Source organism: Poromitra crassiceps (assembly GCF_964638095.1).
Source record: "Poromitra crassiceps genome assembly, chromosome: 19".
Lineage (NCBI taxonomy): Eukaryota > Metazoa > Chordata > Actinopteri > Beryciformes > Melamphaidae > Poromitra > Poromitra crassiceps.
In genome coordinates, this window is record NC_139646.1 from 23,023,951 (window position 1) to 23,042,523 (window position 18,573).

The 18,573-nt window shown below is 47.3% G+C and overlaps 1 protein-coding gene across 4 annotated transcripts in view; it reads left to right on the forward strand.

The window, feature by feature from the left end:
* LOC310794131 (myosin-10) overlaps window positions 1-18,573 on the forward strand; it is a gene marked incomplete at its 5' end in the record, with an annotated part of 87,057 nt that overhangs the window by 17,667 nt on the left and 50,817 nt on the right. For all 4 annotated transcript variants that reach the window (XM_083656032.1, XM_083656033.1, XM_083656034.1 and 1 more), the window contains one exon: window positions 17,835-17,862. In XM_083656032.1, coding sequence (XP_083512158.1) covers window positions 17,835-17,862 — 28 coding nt within the window. The remainder of the gene's footprint in view (window positions 1-17,834; window positions 17,863-18,573) is intronic.

Here is an 18,573-nt window from a genome sequence, read left to right on the forward strand (position 1 = left end):
ACATGCAGTTGTTTATTTTAATTATGGATCATAATACAATGCAATTCCAAATGCACTTTTATTTTAAAAGTAGCCACACAGTGAGAAAAAAGAAAGTGAGAAAAAATAAATCATGTATTGCGGAAAAAGTGATGCATCGATTTAAGATGCATCGCGATGCATCGTGATGCATCGTTTAATCGAATCGAATCGAATCGTTGACAGATGAATCGTAATCGAATCGAATCGGGAGGCCAGTGAAGATTCACAGCCCTACTAGACGTGTCCCCTAGGTGGTGTTACCAAACAGGGGGGGCTTTGTTTCAGCGGAAAAGGGGAAAGAAAGACCCCCCATCAAGGGTTGAGTCTCTCTCCCTATAGTGTTTAATCAGGGGCATAAGGTCATGTCCAGCTAGATCCATTTTGGCTCAGTAAGCGTTTTCTCAAAGCGTAGTTCTCTGATGTGTCTCATGGAGGCCCACTCACTCCATCACCTCAACAATGAACAGAGCACTCCTCATCTCACAAGTCGCACCAAGGAGCTTCATCAAGTCACACCAAGGAGCTTCATCAAGTCACACCAAGGAGCTTCATCAAGTCACACCAAGGAGCTTCATCAAGTCACACCAAGGAGCTTCAACATTGATCTAAAAAGGCATAAAAGGTCGAAAAATTGCGTAAAACATTAAGGGTGGCAATCACCAGATGCCTACGATACTAAAACGATACTTGAGTCACGATACGATAGTATTGCGATATTGTGATATATGCTAGTATTGCGATATATTGAATATTGCGATATTTCGATATATTGTGATTTCTTACCTTTTCAACCACAAATGATGTCCCCAAAGGAAAACTTTGTCAACATCTGGTTTATATAAGATCAATTTTCCAGTCTGTTCATCTGACTTCAACCATTTTATTGCAGTAACATTGTCAAGTAGACATAATCAATTGAAAAAGCAATTGATTCTATTATTCTAGTACTGTAATAGCAAACAGTTTTTTTGCACATTATCAGAGCCGTGTAGATAGAAGAGTCCCGACATCTCCATTCACTGCAATGGACCAGTTTTTTTCCAGGAAGTAAGGTCCTGGAACTCTCGAGTAAAAAAAGCAGCACTGTCGAGTTGCAGCAAAATAGACAGTTTGTGTTGTCCTCTGAAAGGGTTTTTCATCCCTTGAATCAAATTGTACATTATCAGCTTTATTTTAGCATGCAAAAGTAGCGCGAGACCCATTCCTGGCTGTTCATTGGCTAATGAGTCTCGCATTTTGGTCCTCCACTGACGCCACTCTCTCTCTAGAGGACACTACACAAGTACACATTATGATTATATAATACAATATCGATACTTGGCGTCCAAATATTGATACAATATCATCAAGCAAAATATCGCGATACTATGGTGTATCGATTTCCCCCCCCCCCACCCCTATAAAACATGGGTGATATGTTGTAAGAAGTTCTCAGTAGGATGTGGATGTAACCTACACTGTAAAGAACGTGATACCGGGTGAGATTGGGGCTGTAAAGCACAGCACATAGTGGGCCTACAGATCGTGAGGCAGTCAGATACCTTCCCCTGGTGTGTATCACTATCGCACATAGTACCAAGTGTAAAAAAAATGAAGGGGGAAGTTAATTAGATGTCTTTGACATTGCTTGTGTTGACCTGGACTTGTCTTGGACAGAGGTGTGTCTGCTGCTCCAAGAATGCCGTCTCATGTTCAGCAGATGGCCCAGTTAGCAGCACAGCACGGCCATTCTGTCTGGTGGAGGTTGACCACCAGCTGACCGTTGAACTCGGGAGCTTTTGTGACTAATGAGACGTCGCTTCAAATGGCAACCCGCCAAATTCCTGGGTGGCGTGATGATGATGGCCGCTGCAGCTGCTTCCATCTCTGTTGCTCATCATCATCGGCCTCCTCCTCCGTTCATCTGAGAAGTGCTCAGATGTGGATTTGTGTTCAGAAGACCTTCTTCTCGGTGCTGCCTGGCTGTCTGTCACCAAGCGTGGAATAATGCCTTCTGGCTTGAGTTGGTGTATACAGTATATACGAGGCGTGCTCATAAACCCCTTGGGCTTCTCTTAAGTCCCAAAGGTAATGCTGTATGTCTCAAACGTAAATGTCTTGGTCTTTGCGTCTGGAGGAACCAGAGGCGGTGACAGCGTTCAGCGTTCAGCGAGTCCATCTGTATCTCATATCACGGTATCGATGTAATATCGATATACTTAAATACAGCATATCTTTTTTTCTGTCCCCCTCTTCCTCACTCACTTTCTCTTCTTCTTTTCACCCATCACCTCGCATTTTGTCCAGCAGACTACCTGTCTGGCCTGATGTGTTTTACACCTGACGACTCGCGTAGATATTGAGCACAGATTTCCTAAACACGAACCAATTGCTAAGGTTCAAATTGCATACAGTACTTAATGCCAGGAATAAATAGTTGTTCTCCAATTATGATAAATCTCCCTATCAGATTTCCCTTCTCAGGAAAGCTCCACATAGGAAACCGGATACCCTGGATTCTCGGATCGTGGTTGAACCGTTTTATTTTTATTTTTGTATAATATATTTATTTTTACCCATCTCTGAATTGTCAGCTGAAGCATCAATCCCAGTCCTGCTTGCATCAGAGACATCTATTGTGAATCTAATTCACAATAAAAACAAATAAAATGAATAAAAACTAATATGAAATAAAGTTTGACTGAGCTCCAGCTACATTGTCAAATACCGCCGTCTGCTCGCTACCCAGGCACTTATGTATGTACTTAACCTAAACTAACTATCCGGTGTGCACAACATTGTCAGACTAAACTCCGGCTGACACCCCAAAAACCTACAATCCGCTACAGAAAAATGTATATTGTTTGGTTATTGACTGGCCCCTGGCCTTCTATCATTTCAAAGTGGTCCCCGGGCAAAGCAAGTTGAGTATCCCTGCTTTAAATGGATGGTTTGAAAACGATCGACTCCTTTGTCTTTTAAAGCCTCACCACTGACAGACACTCCTGTGTCCGAGGAGGAATAGTCCAAGACACGTTGGTAAGAGATGGTGAGATGGTTATTGGACTTTTGCTTCATGCCATTGAAAACATAACTATAGTCAACAACATGTCTTTTTATTAAGCTGGGAAGCCCCTTTGGCATCCTGCCTAAAGTAGAACTGCTCCCGAGTGGCTGAACTCATTGAGTCTCAGGCCCGTTCAGGCCCGTTCAGTGTTATGCGATAGTCTTTCTGTGCAGAAGCCCGGAATTCTTCAGAATCAGCGACGCTTTGGATTTCTATTCTGTGGCTTGCAAACTGTCACCATAGTTTATATAGATTGATGTCAGCACTCCGGCTCTGTCCAAGTTAAGACTCGGAGAAGTATAAGTGTGCAAGCAAATTCCATAATGGCGAGACCAGGAAAACTTGCTCACTACTTTGGAAAATTAAATGTATGGGGAGGTCGACTCCACGCATGGCCACTTTATAAATGACTCTTAGCAAAGCAGTAGCAACCCACTGCAAGTAGCTTGGCTCTCACAGACTCACAGTGCTGCTGGTGTCTGGACACATGCAGCTATGGATGTGCCTGGCAAACCTCCCTGAGGACGCGACCAGGGGGCATTTTTACAAGATGCCCGAACCACCTCAACTGGCTCCTTTCTATGCAAAGTAGGACTGCGACGACAAGTCCGAGTTGAGCAGTGAGAACGGACCTGAGGTACAGATTGCAGGGGGACCACCAAGCTGCAAACAAGAAAGAAAAAAAAAATCTCTCAGGCAGACTGCATTGTTTGTAACTGCGGCTTTTGGTTTTTGTTTACCCAAACTGTATGTATGTTAGATTGTAAATCAATTGCAAATAAATATGAGCTCAATTTAAAACATCTATAAATAATCTATTCTTAGATGTTTTTGTGAGCAATTTCCAAAAGGCAAGGGATCATTCTAAATCGGATCATGATGGTCATCATCATTATCCCACAATGGCTGTTGCTTTTAAATGATTGATTATACATATATTTATGCATAATTTTTTGTCATCAGTAATCCTGCAGTCTTACAGTCTGCCCATGATGTCTGTACTCCTCTGCCTCACGGCCTGTTGGGAGTTGGAGTTCCCCTGGGCTGGACTCAGCCAACAAGAAGCACAGTCAGCATATTCACCACAGGGCCATGTGGGACTTAATAGGGCTTTAGGTCGTCAGCTCATAATATTTACATCACAAGATAAAGAGTTATTCTTTTAAAGCAGATCATAGCATAGCAGATACAGGATAATTAGCTGTAAACAAACATAGCACTTTAAGTCTTAAATTCAGTTTCAGAGGGTTTAAAATGTTTCCTTCTCTTGGTGTGCTGTTTTACAGGATGTGCAGGCACCCTGCCTGAAATCAACATCTCTGTTTAGAAAAAGACGCAGAGAGAGATGTGTTGTTTTAGGAGAAAAGGTTGAGGAAGCCCTGGACATCCCCATTTGAAAACAAGGGAATTGATTTTCATTTTATACTTGAGTGGACTCTGATAGGCTGGTAAAACAATACTTATGACTTGAGTGGACTCTGATAGGCTGGTAAAACAATACTGATGACTTGAGCGGACTCTGATAGGCTGGTAAGACAATACTGATGACTTGAGCGGACTCTGATAGGCTGGTAAAACAATGCTGATTACTTGAGCGGACTCTGATAGGCTGGAGAAACAATACTGATGACTTGAGCGGACTCTGATAGGCTGGTAAAACAATACTTATGACTTGAGTGGACTCTGATAGGCTGGTAAAACAATGCTGATTACTTGAGCGGACTCTGATAGGCTGGAGAAACAATACTGATGACTTGAGCGGACTCTGATAGGCTGGTGAAACAATACTGATGACTTGAGTGGACTCTGATAGGCTGGTAAAACAATACTGATGACTTGAGTGGACTCTGATTGGCTGGTAAAACAATACTGATGACTTGAGTGGACTCTGATAGGCTGGTGAAACAATACTGATGACTTGAGCGGACTCTGATAGGCTGGTGAAGCCATACTGATGACGTGAACTCCCGTGGATTCTGATTGGTTGTACAGAGATCAGTCTGGACTCCAGCTCGCCCCCAGCCATGTCCAGAAATGACCACGACACGGACCAATCAGGAAGCGGCCTCGTAGTGGACGTAATGTAACCGGCCAAAACAGTAATGGCGACTCCCGATTGATTTAAATAACTTTGATAACTTGCCGGTTATTGACTTGGATGATGCTGAAATATTGTCAGTGACATTAGAGCTCCTCTTTTTCTTTGCAGACAGCCTAAAGGCAAACATTATTTTCCTTCCTGTTAATTAGACAGCATCATAATGCTGGAGGATTTGTCTTCATTAACCGACACATGCAACTGATTGGTTGTTCCTCCATTGGCATCACGCTGGTTTTGTGGAGAGACACTCTAGTTGCTGCTGGAGCAGTGTGGTTGCTGCTGGAGCAGTGTGGTGCTGCTGGAGCAGTGTGGTGCTGCTGGAGCAGTGTGGTGCTGCTGGAGCAGTGTGGTTCTGCTGGAGCAGTGTGGTTCTGCTGGAGCAGTGTGGTGCTGCTGGAGCAGTGTGGTGCTGCTGGAGCAGTGTGGTGCTGCTGGAGCAGTGTGGTTGCTGCTGGAGCAGTGTGGTGCTGCTGGAGCAGTGTGGTTGCTGCTGGAGCAGTGTGGTGCTGCTGGAGCAGTGTGGTGCTGCTGGAGCAGTGTGGTTGCTGCTGGAGCAGTGTGGTGCTGCTGGAGCAGTGTGGTTGCTGCTGGAGCAGTGTGGTGTGGTGCTGCTGGAGCAGTGTGGTTGCTGCTGGAGCAGTGTGGTGTGGTGCTGCTGGAGCAGTGTGGTTGCTGCTGGAGCAGTGTGGTGTGGTGCTGCTGGAGCAGTGTGGTTGCTGCTGGAGCAGTGTGGTGTGGTGCTGCTGGAGCAGTGTGGTGTGGTGCTGCTGCTGGAGCAGTGTGGTGCTGCTGCTGGAGCAGTGTGGTGCTGCTGGAGCAGTGTGGTGTGGTGCTGCTGCTGGAGCAGTGTGGTGTGGTGCTGCTGCTGGAGCAGTGTGGTGCTGCTGCTGGAGCAGTGTGGTGCTGCTGGAGCAGTGTGGTGTGGTGCTGCTGCTGGAGCAGTGTGGTGTGGTGCTGCTGCTGGAGCAGTGTGGTTGCTGCTGGAGCAGTGTGGTGCTGCTGGAGCAGTGTGGTTGCTGCTGGAGCAGTGTGGTGTGGTGCTGCTGCTGGAGCAGTGTGGTTGCTGCTGGAGCAGTGTGGTGCTGCTGGAGCAGTGTGGTTGCTGCTGGAGCAGTGTGGTGTTGCTGGAGCAGTGTGGTGCTGCTGGAGCAGTGTGGTTGCTGCTGGAGCAGTGTGGTGTTGCTGGAGCAGTGTGGTGCTGCTGGAGCAGTGTGGTTGCTGCTGGAGCAGTGTGGTTGCTGCTGGAGCAGTGTGGTGCTGCTGGAGCAGTGTGGTTGCTGCTGGAGCAGTGTGGTGCTGCTGGAGCAGTGTGGTTGCTAGCTGCTTTTCTTTTCTTCTGAGGTGAGCGTTTGCACTTCATTGCCTCTCCTTAATGCAGGCATTAGGCCTTCGATGGTGAAGAAGACTGGCCCGGGCCCAGCGGGTCCACAGCCTCACAATGAGCTCAGTGTGGAGGACTTCCATCATCTCCCTCTCTCCCTCCTCTCCTTCTCCTCTCCTCCTCCACACGGACAAACACCACACGCAGAGCCACTGTGTTCTCCTCAAAGCCGCAAGATGTCCTCCCATTTTTCACTCTGTCACCGCTTTGTGATGCCGCTGTGCGCTCCTTTCTGTCTGAGGACAGTGACGTCCACAGACAGTGACGTCCACAGACAAGACGTCTACAGACAAGACGTCCACAGACAGACGTACACAGACAAGACGTCCACAGACAGTGATGTCCACAGACAGACGTACACAGACAGTGACGTCCACAGACAGTGAAGTCCACAGACAAGACGTCCACAGACAGTGACGTCCACAGACAAGACGTGACAGTGATGTCCACAGACAAGACGTCCACAGACAGTGACGTCCACAGACAAGACGTCCACAGACAGTGACGTCCACAGACAGACGTCCACAGACAGTGACGTCCACAGACAGACGTCCACAGACAGTGACGTCCACAGACAGTGACGTCCACAGACAGTGACGTCCACAGACAGACGTCCACAGACAGTGACGTCCACAGACAGTGACGTCCACAGACAGTGACGTCCACAGACAGTAGTTGTGTTTCCATTACCCTCAGAAATGCGCAAAATCTAAATATCGCAATAGAAATTGGGTAATGGAAACACGTGAATTTCGAAAAACCTCCCAAATATCGCAAAAAGTTTTTTCGCTCTCATGAGGTGGTTTTTCAGACGTGTCGATATAGCAGTTTATCGCAAAAGTGTAATGGAAACACATTTTTCGCATTTGCACGTCATGTGACCCATATTATCCCTTGGAAAAGGAGCGGAAAATAAGTTTGGTAAGTAAGGTTCGATAGCCGTGTCAAAACCTCCGCAGCAAGTGGAAAACTTTGAAGCAACGCTACCTAGCAGAAAGACGAGTGTTGTGCAAAAGCGTAGCCGGGCAAATTAGATAATGTTTAATGGCAGAAATCGGTCCATGGTGACAGCAGGCTGCCTGTGTGCGCGCATTTGGCACAGCGGCGAGATGAGAGGATGAAAAGCACACACTGGTGCGGTGGTGCTGTCTGAAGTGAATACAGTGACTGTGAGTAGGCTAATACATTGCACACGTTTCAGGTGCAATTATAGAACCAAATCAGCCTTTTCCCCCCTCCATCTCTAAATCGGACCAGTTGTAGGCTATTAGGCTACCTTTTTTCCTCTGCCTGTCGCGCTGACTGCATTCACGCAGCCAGCAACATTTTGCGACTCATTTTCTTTTGAATTGATAATCAGGCTCGTTTATATGCATTGTAACTTCATGTTGGGATTTCCATTGACCATTGGTTGGATTTGAGCATGCAGGGGACGGGATATGGGGCAGATCCCCGTGCGTAATCACTGTGGCAGCTGCTGCAACGGGGAATCACTCAAACGCAACTTCAATGGAAATGCCTACAAGTCGTAATTGTACATTGTCGAAGTTGTAGAAATATCGCAATTCTTTTGCGAAAAACTGTAATGGAAACACAGCTACAGACGTCCACAGACAGACGTCCACAGACAGTGACGTCCACAGACAGACGTCCACAGACAGACGTCCACAGACAGACATCCACAGACAGACGTCCACAGACAGACGTCCACAGACAGACATCCACAGACAGACGTCCACAGACAGACGTCCACAGACAGTGACGTCCACAGACAGTGACGTCCACAGACAGACGTCCACAGACAGTGACGTCCACAGACAGACGTCCACAGACAGACGTCCACAGACAGTGATGTCCACAGACAGACGTCCACAGACAGACGTCCACAGACAGACGTCCACAGACAGTGACGTCCACAGACAGACGTCCACAGACAGACGTCCACAGACACAAGTGGCTGAAATAAGGCCATTTTGTCTGCTTTGTCGGGCTGTAGCTCATTTATGATTAACTGAGACCTGACCCGAACCTTTTTTTGGCCTTCAAAACTAGATCAAGTTTTTTTTAGAGTGATTTCCTAACCTCTCAGCTTTCATTTTAAGTAGTCATATTACATGTCCTGTGGCAGTTTCATTTGCACAAGCCTGGACTCTTCTGCCTGTAACGGGCAGCCTGGACTCTTCTGCCCGTAACGGGCAGCCTGGACTCTTCTGCCTGTAACGGGCAGCCTGGACTCTTCTGCCTGTAACGGGCAGCCTGGACTATTCTGCCTGTAACGGGCAGCCTGGACTCTTCTGCCTGTAACGGGCAGCCTGGACTATTCTGCCTGTAACGGGCAGCCTGGACTCTTCTGCCTGTAACGGGCAGCCTGGACTCTTCTGCCTGTAACGGGCAGCCTGGACTCTTCTGCCTGTAACGGGCAATCCGTACTTTACAATCTGAAGCGGTTGTATTGACAAAGCAGTGAATAGAAGTGAAGACTATCACTGACTGGATCATCTCCTTCCTCTGTGTCTGCAGCCACACAGATAAAGGAGGAGACAGCAGCTCTCTCCATGCTGCTGTGTTTGTGTGTGATGGAGATAGGGGTGTGAATACATATAAAGAGGCGTGGCCTAACGGGGGGCGGGGTGTTTGTGTGTGATGGAGATAGGGGTGTGAATACATATAAAGAGGCGTGGCCTAACGGGGGGCGGGGTGTTTGTGTGTGATGGAGATAGGGGTGTGAATACATATAAAGAGGTGTGGCCTAACGGGGGGCAGGGTGTTTGTGTGTGATGGAGATAGGGGTGTGAATAGATATAAAGAGGCGTGGCCTAACGGGGGGCGGGGTGTTTGTGTGTGATGGAGATAGGGGTGTGAATACATATAAAGAGGTGTGGCCTAATGGGGGGCGGGGTGTTTGTGTGTGATGGAGATAGAGGTGTGAATACATATAAAGAGGCGTGGCCTAACGGGGGGGCAGGGTGTTCGTGTGTGATGGAGATAGGGGTGTGAATACATATAAAGAGGCGTGGCCTAACGGGGGGCGGGGTGTTTGTGTGTGATGGAGATAGAGGTGTGAATAGATATAAAGAGGCGTGGCCTAACGGGGGGCGGGGTGTTTGTGTGTGATGGAGATAGGGGTGTGAATACATATAAAGAGGCGTGGCCTAACGGGGGGCGGGGTGTTTGTGTGTGATGGAGATAGGGGTGTGAATACATATAAAGAGGCGTGGCCTAACGGGGGGCGGGGTGTTTGTGTGTGATGGAGATAGAGGTGTGAATACATATAAAGAGGCGTGGCCTAACAGGGGGGCGGGGTGTTTGTGTGTGATGGAGATAGGGGTGTGAATACATATAAAGAGGTGTGGCCTAACGGGGGGCGGGGTGTTTGTGTGTGATGGAGATAGGGGTGTGAATACATATAAAGAGGTGTGGCCTAACGGGGGGCAGGGTGTTTGTGTGTGATGGAGATAGGGGTGTGAATAGATATAAAGAGGCGTGGCCTAACGGGGGGCGGGGTGTTTGTGTGTGATGGAGATAGGGGTGTGAATACATATAAAGAGGTGTGGCCTAATGGGGGGCGGGGTGTTTGTGTGTGATGGAGATAGAGGTGTGAATACATATAAAGAGGCGTGGCCTAACGGGGGGGCAGGGTGTTCGTGTGTGATGGAGATAGGGGTGTGAATACATATAAAGAGGCGTGGCCTAACGGGGGGCGGGGTGTTTGTGTGTGATGGAGATAGAGGTGTGAATAGATATAAAGAGGCGTGGCCTAACGGGGGGCGGGGTGTTTGTGTGTGATGGAGATAGGGGTGTGAATACATATAAAGAGGCGTGGCCTAACGGGGGGCGGGGTGTTTGTGTGTGATGGAGATAGGGGTGTGAATACATATAAAGAGGCGTGGCCTAACGGGGGGCGGGGTGTTTGTGTGTGATGGAGATAGAGGTGTGAATACATATAAAGAGGCGTGGCCTAACAGGGGGGCGGGGTGTTTGTGTGTGATGGAGATAGGGGTGTGAATACATATAAAGAGGTGTGGCCTAACGGGGGGCGGGGTGTTTGTGTGTGATGGAGATAGGGGTGTGAATACATATAAAGAGGTGTGGCCTAACGGGGGGCGGGGTGTTTGTGTGTGATGGAGATAGAGGTGTGAATACATATAAAGAGGCGTGGCCTAACGGGGGGGCAGGGTGTTCGTGTGTGATGGAGATAGGGGTGTGAATACATATAAAGAGGCGTGGCCTAACGGGGGGCGGGGTGTTTGTGTGTGATGGAGATAGAGGTGTGAATAGATATAAAGAGGCGTGGCCTAACGGGGGGCGGGGTGTTTGTGTGTGATGGAGATAGGGGTGTGAATACATATAAAGAGGTGTGGCCTAACGGGGGCGGGGTGTTTGTGTGTGATGGAGATAGGGGTGTGAATACATATAAAGAGGTGTGGCCTAACGGGGGCGGGGTGTTTGTGTGTGATGGAGATAGGGGTGTGAATACATATAAAGAGGCGTGGCCTAACGGGGGGCGGGGTGTTTGTGTGTGATGGAGATAGGGGTGTGAATACATATAAAGAGGCGTGGCCTAACGGGGGGCGGGGTGTTTGTGTGTGATGGAGATAGGGGTGTGAATAGATATAAAGAGGCGTGGCCTAACGGGGGGCGGGGTGTGTGCAGTCATGCGCAGAGCGGCGGCTGACGTCACGCCTCGAAGGATGCTGGTGAACTGAAGTGTATGTCTGCGTGCGTGAGGCCAATCCCGCCCCTTCCCTGATGGCGGGAAGTTGCCGTTCAGAACCAGGAAACCCAGGTTGCCCCTGATGCACCAGCCAGCTGTATCCTGGGTCAGATAACCCCCCCCCCCCACCCACCACCTCACCCTAAAGGAACTCAGTCAGCACTTCTGTCTCCGGGAAGCCTTCACCTTTGGGAAGAACGGTCCACGGTCCAGCCTGAGGCGCAATGTGTACTCAATGAGCTGAAATATCCATGTCGTCGTCGCAGATGAAATCATACTCAGAGCCTACTCATTTGAGGAAGGGATTGCTGTCCGTCACCATGATGATGAAGTTAATTAGCGACTCAGCAAGCCATTAGACCGTCCATCCATAAACCTAATTAGTGCACTCACTCACGGCAAAGACCATTAGCATTCCACGAGTGTGCCTTGCTGCACCTCACAGTTGAATGATCAGGGCCCCCACCCCCCCCCCACCCCTCCTCCACCCACCCCTCCTCCACCCACCCCTCCTCCACCCCACCCCTCCTCCCCCCACCCCTCCTCCACCCCTCCTCCACCCCACCCCTCCTCACCCCACCCTCCTCCACCCACCCCTCCTCCACCCTACCCCTCCTCCCTCCTCCCCATCTCCCCCCCACAACTCTTTCATATATTCATGTATATTGAGTTACTGTGCTGCTGGAAAAAGCAAACGAGCCCGTCCGCACCAAATCTGAGCTTTTCTCATCCTTTTTCTCAGCTCAGTTGAGATGAAAACAGAAGCATCATTCCTCTTGTAAAGAATCTTATTTTCTTGCTTGCCCGTTGCGTCACTGCAACAGGGCATGGAGGCCCATCATGTCCGAAGGCTCGAAGCGCTTTGGGAGATTAGAAAACAGACGTCAGCTTTGGACAAATCTTGAACGTAAGGGCTAGAACGAGCATGTCACCTTCAAGTGCGATCAGCAGAAGAGTCACCTTCCCTGAGTTATTGATGGCTCGCTTGCCGCCAACAAGTCAATCTACTTAGGCAGCACCCAGGTTACCATCACCAATCATGAACGTGTCAGTGACTCACCGCTAACTCTATGGATTTCCATACATCACTGTGATAGTGATGACTGCAGAGGCCAGGCCGTCTGTGATGGTGATGACTGCAGAGGCCAGGCCGTCTGTGATAGTGATGACTGCAGAGGCCAGGCCGTCTGTGATGGTGATGACTGCAGAGGCCAGGCCGTCTGTGATGGTGATGACTGCAGAGGCCAGGCTGTCTGTGATAGTGATGACTGCAGAGGCCAGGCCGTCTGTGATGGTGATGACTGCAGATGCCAGGCCGTCTGTGATGGTGATGACTGCAGAGGCCAGGCCGTCTGTGATAGTGATGACTGCAGAGGCCAGGCCGTCTGTGATAGTGATGACTGCAGAGGCCAGGCCGTCTGTGATAGTGATGACTGCAGAGGCCAGGCTGTCTGTGATAGTGATGACTGCAGAGGCCAGGCCGTCTGTGATAGTGATGACTGCAGAGGCCAGGCCGTCTGTGATAGTGATGACTGCAGAGGCCAGGCCGTCTGTGATAGTGATGACTGCAGAGGCCAGGCCGTCTGTGATGGTGATGACTGCAGAGGCCAGGCCGTCTGTGATGGTGATGACTGCAGATGCCAGGCCGTCTGTGATGGTGATGACTGCAGAGGCCAGGCCGTCTGTGATAGTGATGACTGCAGAGGCCAGGCCGTCTGTGATAGTGATGACTGCAGAGGCCAGGCCGTCTGTGATAGTGATGACTGCAGAGGCCAGGCTGTCTGTGATAGTGATGACTGCAGAGGCCAGGCCGTCTGTGATAGTGATGACTGCAGAGGCCAGGCCGTCTGTGATAGTGATGACTGCAGAGGCCAGGCCGTCTGCAAACCCAGACACTTTCAGCAGAATTACAGGAAGCCATCTCGACTAGGGGGAAGGAATGTTGATTTCACCTTCATTTGATCATCATGTAGCTACTGTTCCAAATCCATTAGCGTTGCAATTCTCTTCTGGCCAGAGTTGAAGCCCTGAATGTCCAATGCAACATGCAGTCAGTTTGAGTGTGAAGGGAAGGGAGAGAGTTTGGTGACTTTTATCTAATCTGTGGACGTCTGGCAGCTCAGCCGGCCATGTGACTTAAGAGGAGGCCCCAGCCCTGCAGGGGGTGGTGGTGGTGTGTGTGTGTGTGTGTGTGTGTGTGTGGGGGGGGGGGGGTGTGTGGGGGGCCATTGATAATGGAAGATAAACTACTGTTTTCCCATGACATCACCACCATTATGCTTCCCATAGAGAGGCAAAGTGACCGCCTACTTCCTGCTTCAGCACTGTACCAGAGATTTTCATCCGCCATTTATTTTCCCATACACATTTTGTAAAATGCGTATAAAAATAGTTTTACTGGTTCAAACCAAACGGTACAGATATATTTAGAAACAGGAGAGATCGCATAACATTTCACTGGGACCAAAACGTAAAGAAATGCGGGTTTAAAGAAAATGTTTTTTCGATGTTGTATTTTCAAAGTTTTGGTCCGAGTGAAATGTTCTATGGCCTCTCCCGATTATAGCGTTAGCTGAACCGTTTGGTTCGACGAAGTGAAACTATTTTATAAGCATTTTACGAAATGTCTATGGGAAAATAAATGGCGGATGAAAATCTCTGGTACAGTGCTGAAGCAGGAAGTGGAATAGCTCAGAGGTTTATAGAGAAGCATCAGATACCGTTTTATTGCCACATGACCAGACGGCCAATGGGAATTGCTTTCAGCACAGCACTTATTAAACTCTTGATGTCAGACAGCCATGAATTTGGTGACTTATTTTGTGTCATGTTTTGCGAAGCCTCTTCCTTGATGCCGTGTTCAAGCAGACTTATTTTCTATATAGCACATTTCTACATTTTACATAACATTTTTGGCTGGACCGCAACAACAGGGCCAGTGCCCTCTAGAGGTGAATGTCTGTCACTGACTGACTGACTGAGTGATGAAGTTACACCATTGGGCGGCCGTGGCAATACTGGGTTTTGACCTAATCTTGTTCACGTTTTAGCTGACAGATCTAGAGATCCTCGGGTTCTTCATTACACTGTTCTACATCTGGTGTGTCCCAACCAGATGATAATCAAAGTACCTTTTAGGCCTCATTAACTTCCTTGAATTCATATACAGTATATTCAATCAGATGTCAGATTAGAAGTGGGTACTACAGTTGGCCTAAATGTGTACAGCTGGGCTGCGTACCGACTACAGAGTGGAGCCATATGGTCCCTGCATTTTACTCTCAAACTGCTAGTACACTACAATGTCTAGTAATAAATACCCTGCACTAACGGGGAACTAACAGAAATGAATGCTCTATTACCTCCATTCAAATTCAGCAGCAAGGCCTAAAACATTTTTTTGTTCGGTTCCGGTTTCCGACCGACCCTGTCAATTTACGTGCGACCCAAATTTATTTTATGAGCTTGTTGATTTGACGGTGGCGCTAAGGGGCGGGGTTTGCCACGGCGCGAAGGTGCTTTTCGCTACGGATACTTTAAAATGAAAATGGCAGGGAGCATGACGGACATGTGCTTCAGGATTTAAACAGTGCCCTTGTATATTCGTATCAGCAGCCGGCAAAGTGGACAGAGCTGACAAATGGACGGATATCGCCAGCGATGTGGTGTCGACCCTCACTCAGCAGCTTGGTTCGCTCGTCAGTGGCGTCATGGCTTTAGTTCAATTCAGGTATTTAGCACTGAAGTGCACGGCAGAGCTAGAACCTGTGCCCTCGACGGCTCAAAGTACCGCGACTCCGTCCGCCTTCCAGATACTGTTTTGTGCACAGCAACTTACTCATTTGCCCCCGCCGAAAGAAGAACACATTTAAAATCAACGTTTTAATAACATTGAAGCATTCATATTGACTTAAATATTTTGTTCATATAAAAACGTGTGTAGAGCACAGTGGTAGAGTACATGTAGGCTATGTTATGAAAAAAGTATCCATCGCTGCTGTGATTTTAAGGAAAATAAAAAAATATATATATTTCCTATCTATCCCTTGCTGCCACTGGAAATTAAAAAAAAAAAAATCCCTACCGACCCATCACCTCAACTGACAACCAACAGGAACCAAACTTTTTTTTTTTTAGGCTCAATACTGGATTAAGCCAGGGTTGAAATGGCAGAGGCAGTCGGAAAATGCATTGACAGAAGTGCAGATGTAAACAGAATTGACCATTTCCAGAACCGAGGTCAACTTTCCCGTTAACACTAGACTAGACACTGTGAATCTTATCGGAGGTCTGTTCAAAACCATGCCCTCATTGAACTCTTAACTACTCCTTCATCATGTTGAAAGAGTTCAAAGAGGGCATGGTTTGCTATGTCTATACTGAGCAGCTCTGCACCAACCAGCACATCCTGTAAATAGATACGCCGTTTTTTTTTTACTGTGAAATCCAGTTAAAATGAATTGAATCTGTTCCAGTCAGCCAAATCAAATCACAGAATGGCCAAGGTTGCTCAAACAACCGTTAAACCTTTCATAGACTTTGGTTGCCATTCCGACAGTGGCAGTAACTACCATAGTAAATGAAGTACCAATATAAACACTGCCAGCTTCAGCTCATCTTATATGGCAAATATTCTGCCATCGTCTGACTCATTTACAGGCATGCGATCAAATGAATGAAATGTGATTCCTCGTTAATACTTGATGTTGATGGGGGGGAAACGCTGTCTCAGCCACTATTCCAGTGCTCAGTAGAGTTAAGATCCAGTTCTACAGCCAGACATTGGCTATAGTTTATAATTTGTTATGCTTATCAAAGCATTCAGTGAGCGCACTCATGCCCTCCCTGAGGATGTCACATTGTTATCCTGGAGTCTGGATACAAATGGTTCAGTTGAGGTGATTGATTCACATTTTTGCCGGTGTTTATTTTGGCAATTAACCTGTAACCAAAGGAAGGGGGTAGATCATGAGAGCAGAGTTATCGGTTTATCACCTGCAAACACATCTGGCAGGGCATTCACTCTTGTGCAACTTTTTTATTTTCTTCTTCTTCTCTTAATTGTCTCCCCCCTGTTTCCGTATCACTCTCCGTGTGTGTGTGTGTGTGTGTGTGTGTGTGTGTGTGTGTGTGTGTGTGTGTGTGTGCGTGTGCGTGTTAAATCAAAATGGAGGATGATGATTTTTTTCAAGAACTGTTTTTCTGTCATTATCATCATTATCACCCGCTCAGTTCAATGAGGCTTATATATGCACTGCAGCCTACAGCGGCCCAATGTTATTTTCTAAATTATGTTCCATTATTATGTTGAAATTATGTTTGGAAGTTAATCGATTCCTATGAAAAAGGGGACTTGGGGACAGGCTTGAGAAATAAAGTCTCCTCCACCCGCAGATGTTTCTCCTCAGAAACTATAAGTCAGAGGTTCTCAAATGTTTTCAGCCAAGGAGCCCTTACAAAATAGAAAATATACCGGGAACCCCCTCATTCTGATTTGTGATTTTGGGCTAATTGTTTCCACGGTAACGTGCTTGACTTTTAAATTGATAGGTTTGTTAGATTAAAATGTAATCCATGAACCATTTTAGATTTAAAGCATAAAATATTTTCGTTGAACTATGAAGCTTTTGCAACACAAAAAAAAAGGTTTTATTTTTATTTTCCTAAAAACCTTTCGCGGCCCCCCTGGCAAAGTGCCACGGACCCCCTGGGCGTCCCCGGTCCCCCATTTGAGAACCACTGCTATTATAAGTAACTGATCTCATAATAGCAGAGACTTATTGACCCTCGGCACGTCTGTGCAAATTGTGCTCACAGTCAGCAGCCTGCCATTTAGCATTATAAAACTGACATTACGGTAGGATGATCTCTCCACTCCAGACATTTTACTCCAGTGTTGCTTTTCCCACATTTTTCACATTGCAGTCCAGTTTTCCATGCCTCAGAAATACCTGTGGCGAGATGCTACGAAGCCTTAGACGACTGAAATATCCAGAGAAAGTCCTTTGATTATCCTGTTAAAAGACGAGTCTCAGACTGTCGTAAAACAGGGTATAAAAGATAAATCTCAGACTGTGGTAAACAGGGTATAAAAGATAAGTCTCAGACTGTGGTAAACAGCCGGGGCGGCTGTAGCTCAGGAGGTAGAGCGGGTCGTCCACTAATCGCTTTGGATAAAAGAGGTCGGTGGTTCGATTCCCGGCTCCTCCAGTCTGCATGTCGAAGTGTCCTTGGGCAAGACACTGAACCCCAAATTGCTCCCGTTGGTGTGCCAGCACCCTGCGTGGTAGCCTGCCGCCATCGGTGTGTGAATGGGTGAATGTACCTACTGACTGTAAAGCGCTTTGGATAAAAGCTCTATATAAATGCAGGCCATTTACCATTTATTTGAAACATTTTGATGGCAAGCTCACAAGCTGTTTTTCTAAAGAAAGTCTTCTCGCTCTTAGAGACTTGGTGGTGTCACATCTTGAGAAAGTGATTGACTGTAGAGACTGGATCAATGGCAAAACACTGAGGTTGATTCTTCTTCTCTTCTCCCCTCCCTTTGTCCACTTCCTGTCTCCCACAGATCGAGAGGACCAGTCCATCCTTTGCACGTGAGTCATTTCTTGCTTCGAGTCTTCTGCTCTATCTGATGCTTTCTGTATTGGGTGTGCAAACACAGTCCATTGCTGCATTCATTTTAACTAGGGATGCACCGATTGCCATTTTCTTGGCCGATTCCGATTTCCGATTTTTGAATAGTCTGACTTGCCGATACCGATTTTTGCCGATTCCGATTTTTTTTTCTAAAAACAACAATTGACAGCTTACACAAACGTTTTTGTAACTTTGTTTGAAAATTAAGATTCATAGAACAATTCTTACATCTAATGGGGATCCAAATAATCTTATCTTATCTTATCATTTGCATCATGAAGTAGGACCATCTCACTCAAACACATCTCAAAATAAAAGTGTTCCAGGTTAGGCTACTGGACAGAGCTTTTTTGTGCAAATACAATGAATACAAAAATTAAATTAAATCCAATAGCCTATATCCCACAGCTATCATGCATTTACTTTTCCAAAAGAAAACAGGTGCAACAGAACATCAAAATGATCCATGGACAAGGAGTTTATAGACTGGCTCCAGACCAGTCCTCTTGAGTAGAGGGGAAATGAGTTTATGAGTTACAGTAACGATCTTCAGTCTGAATAACAGGCGGAGTTTACACACAGTCCGAAGTTTGGTATGCGTATTTTTATCTGCCATCCGAAAAAATATCGTCACGCACAGAAATCCTTGCACACTTGTGAGTCCGATG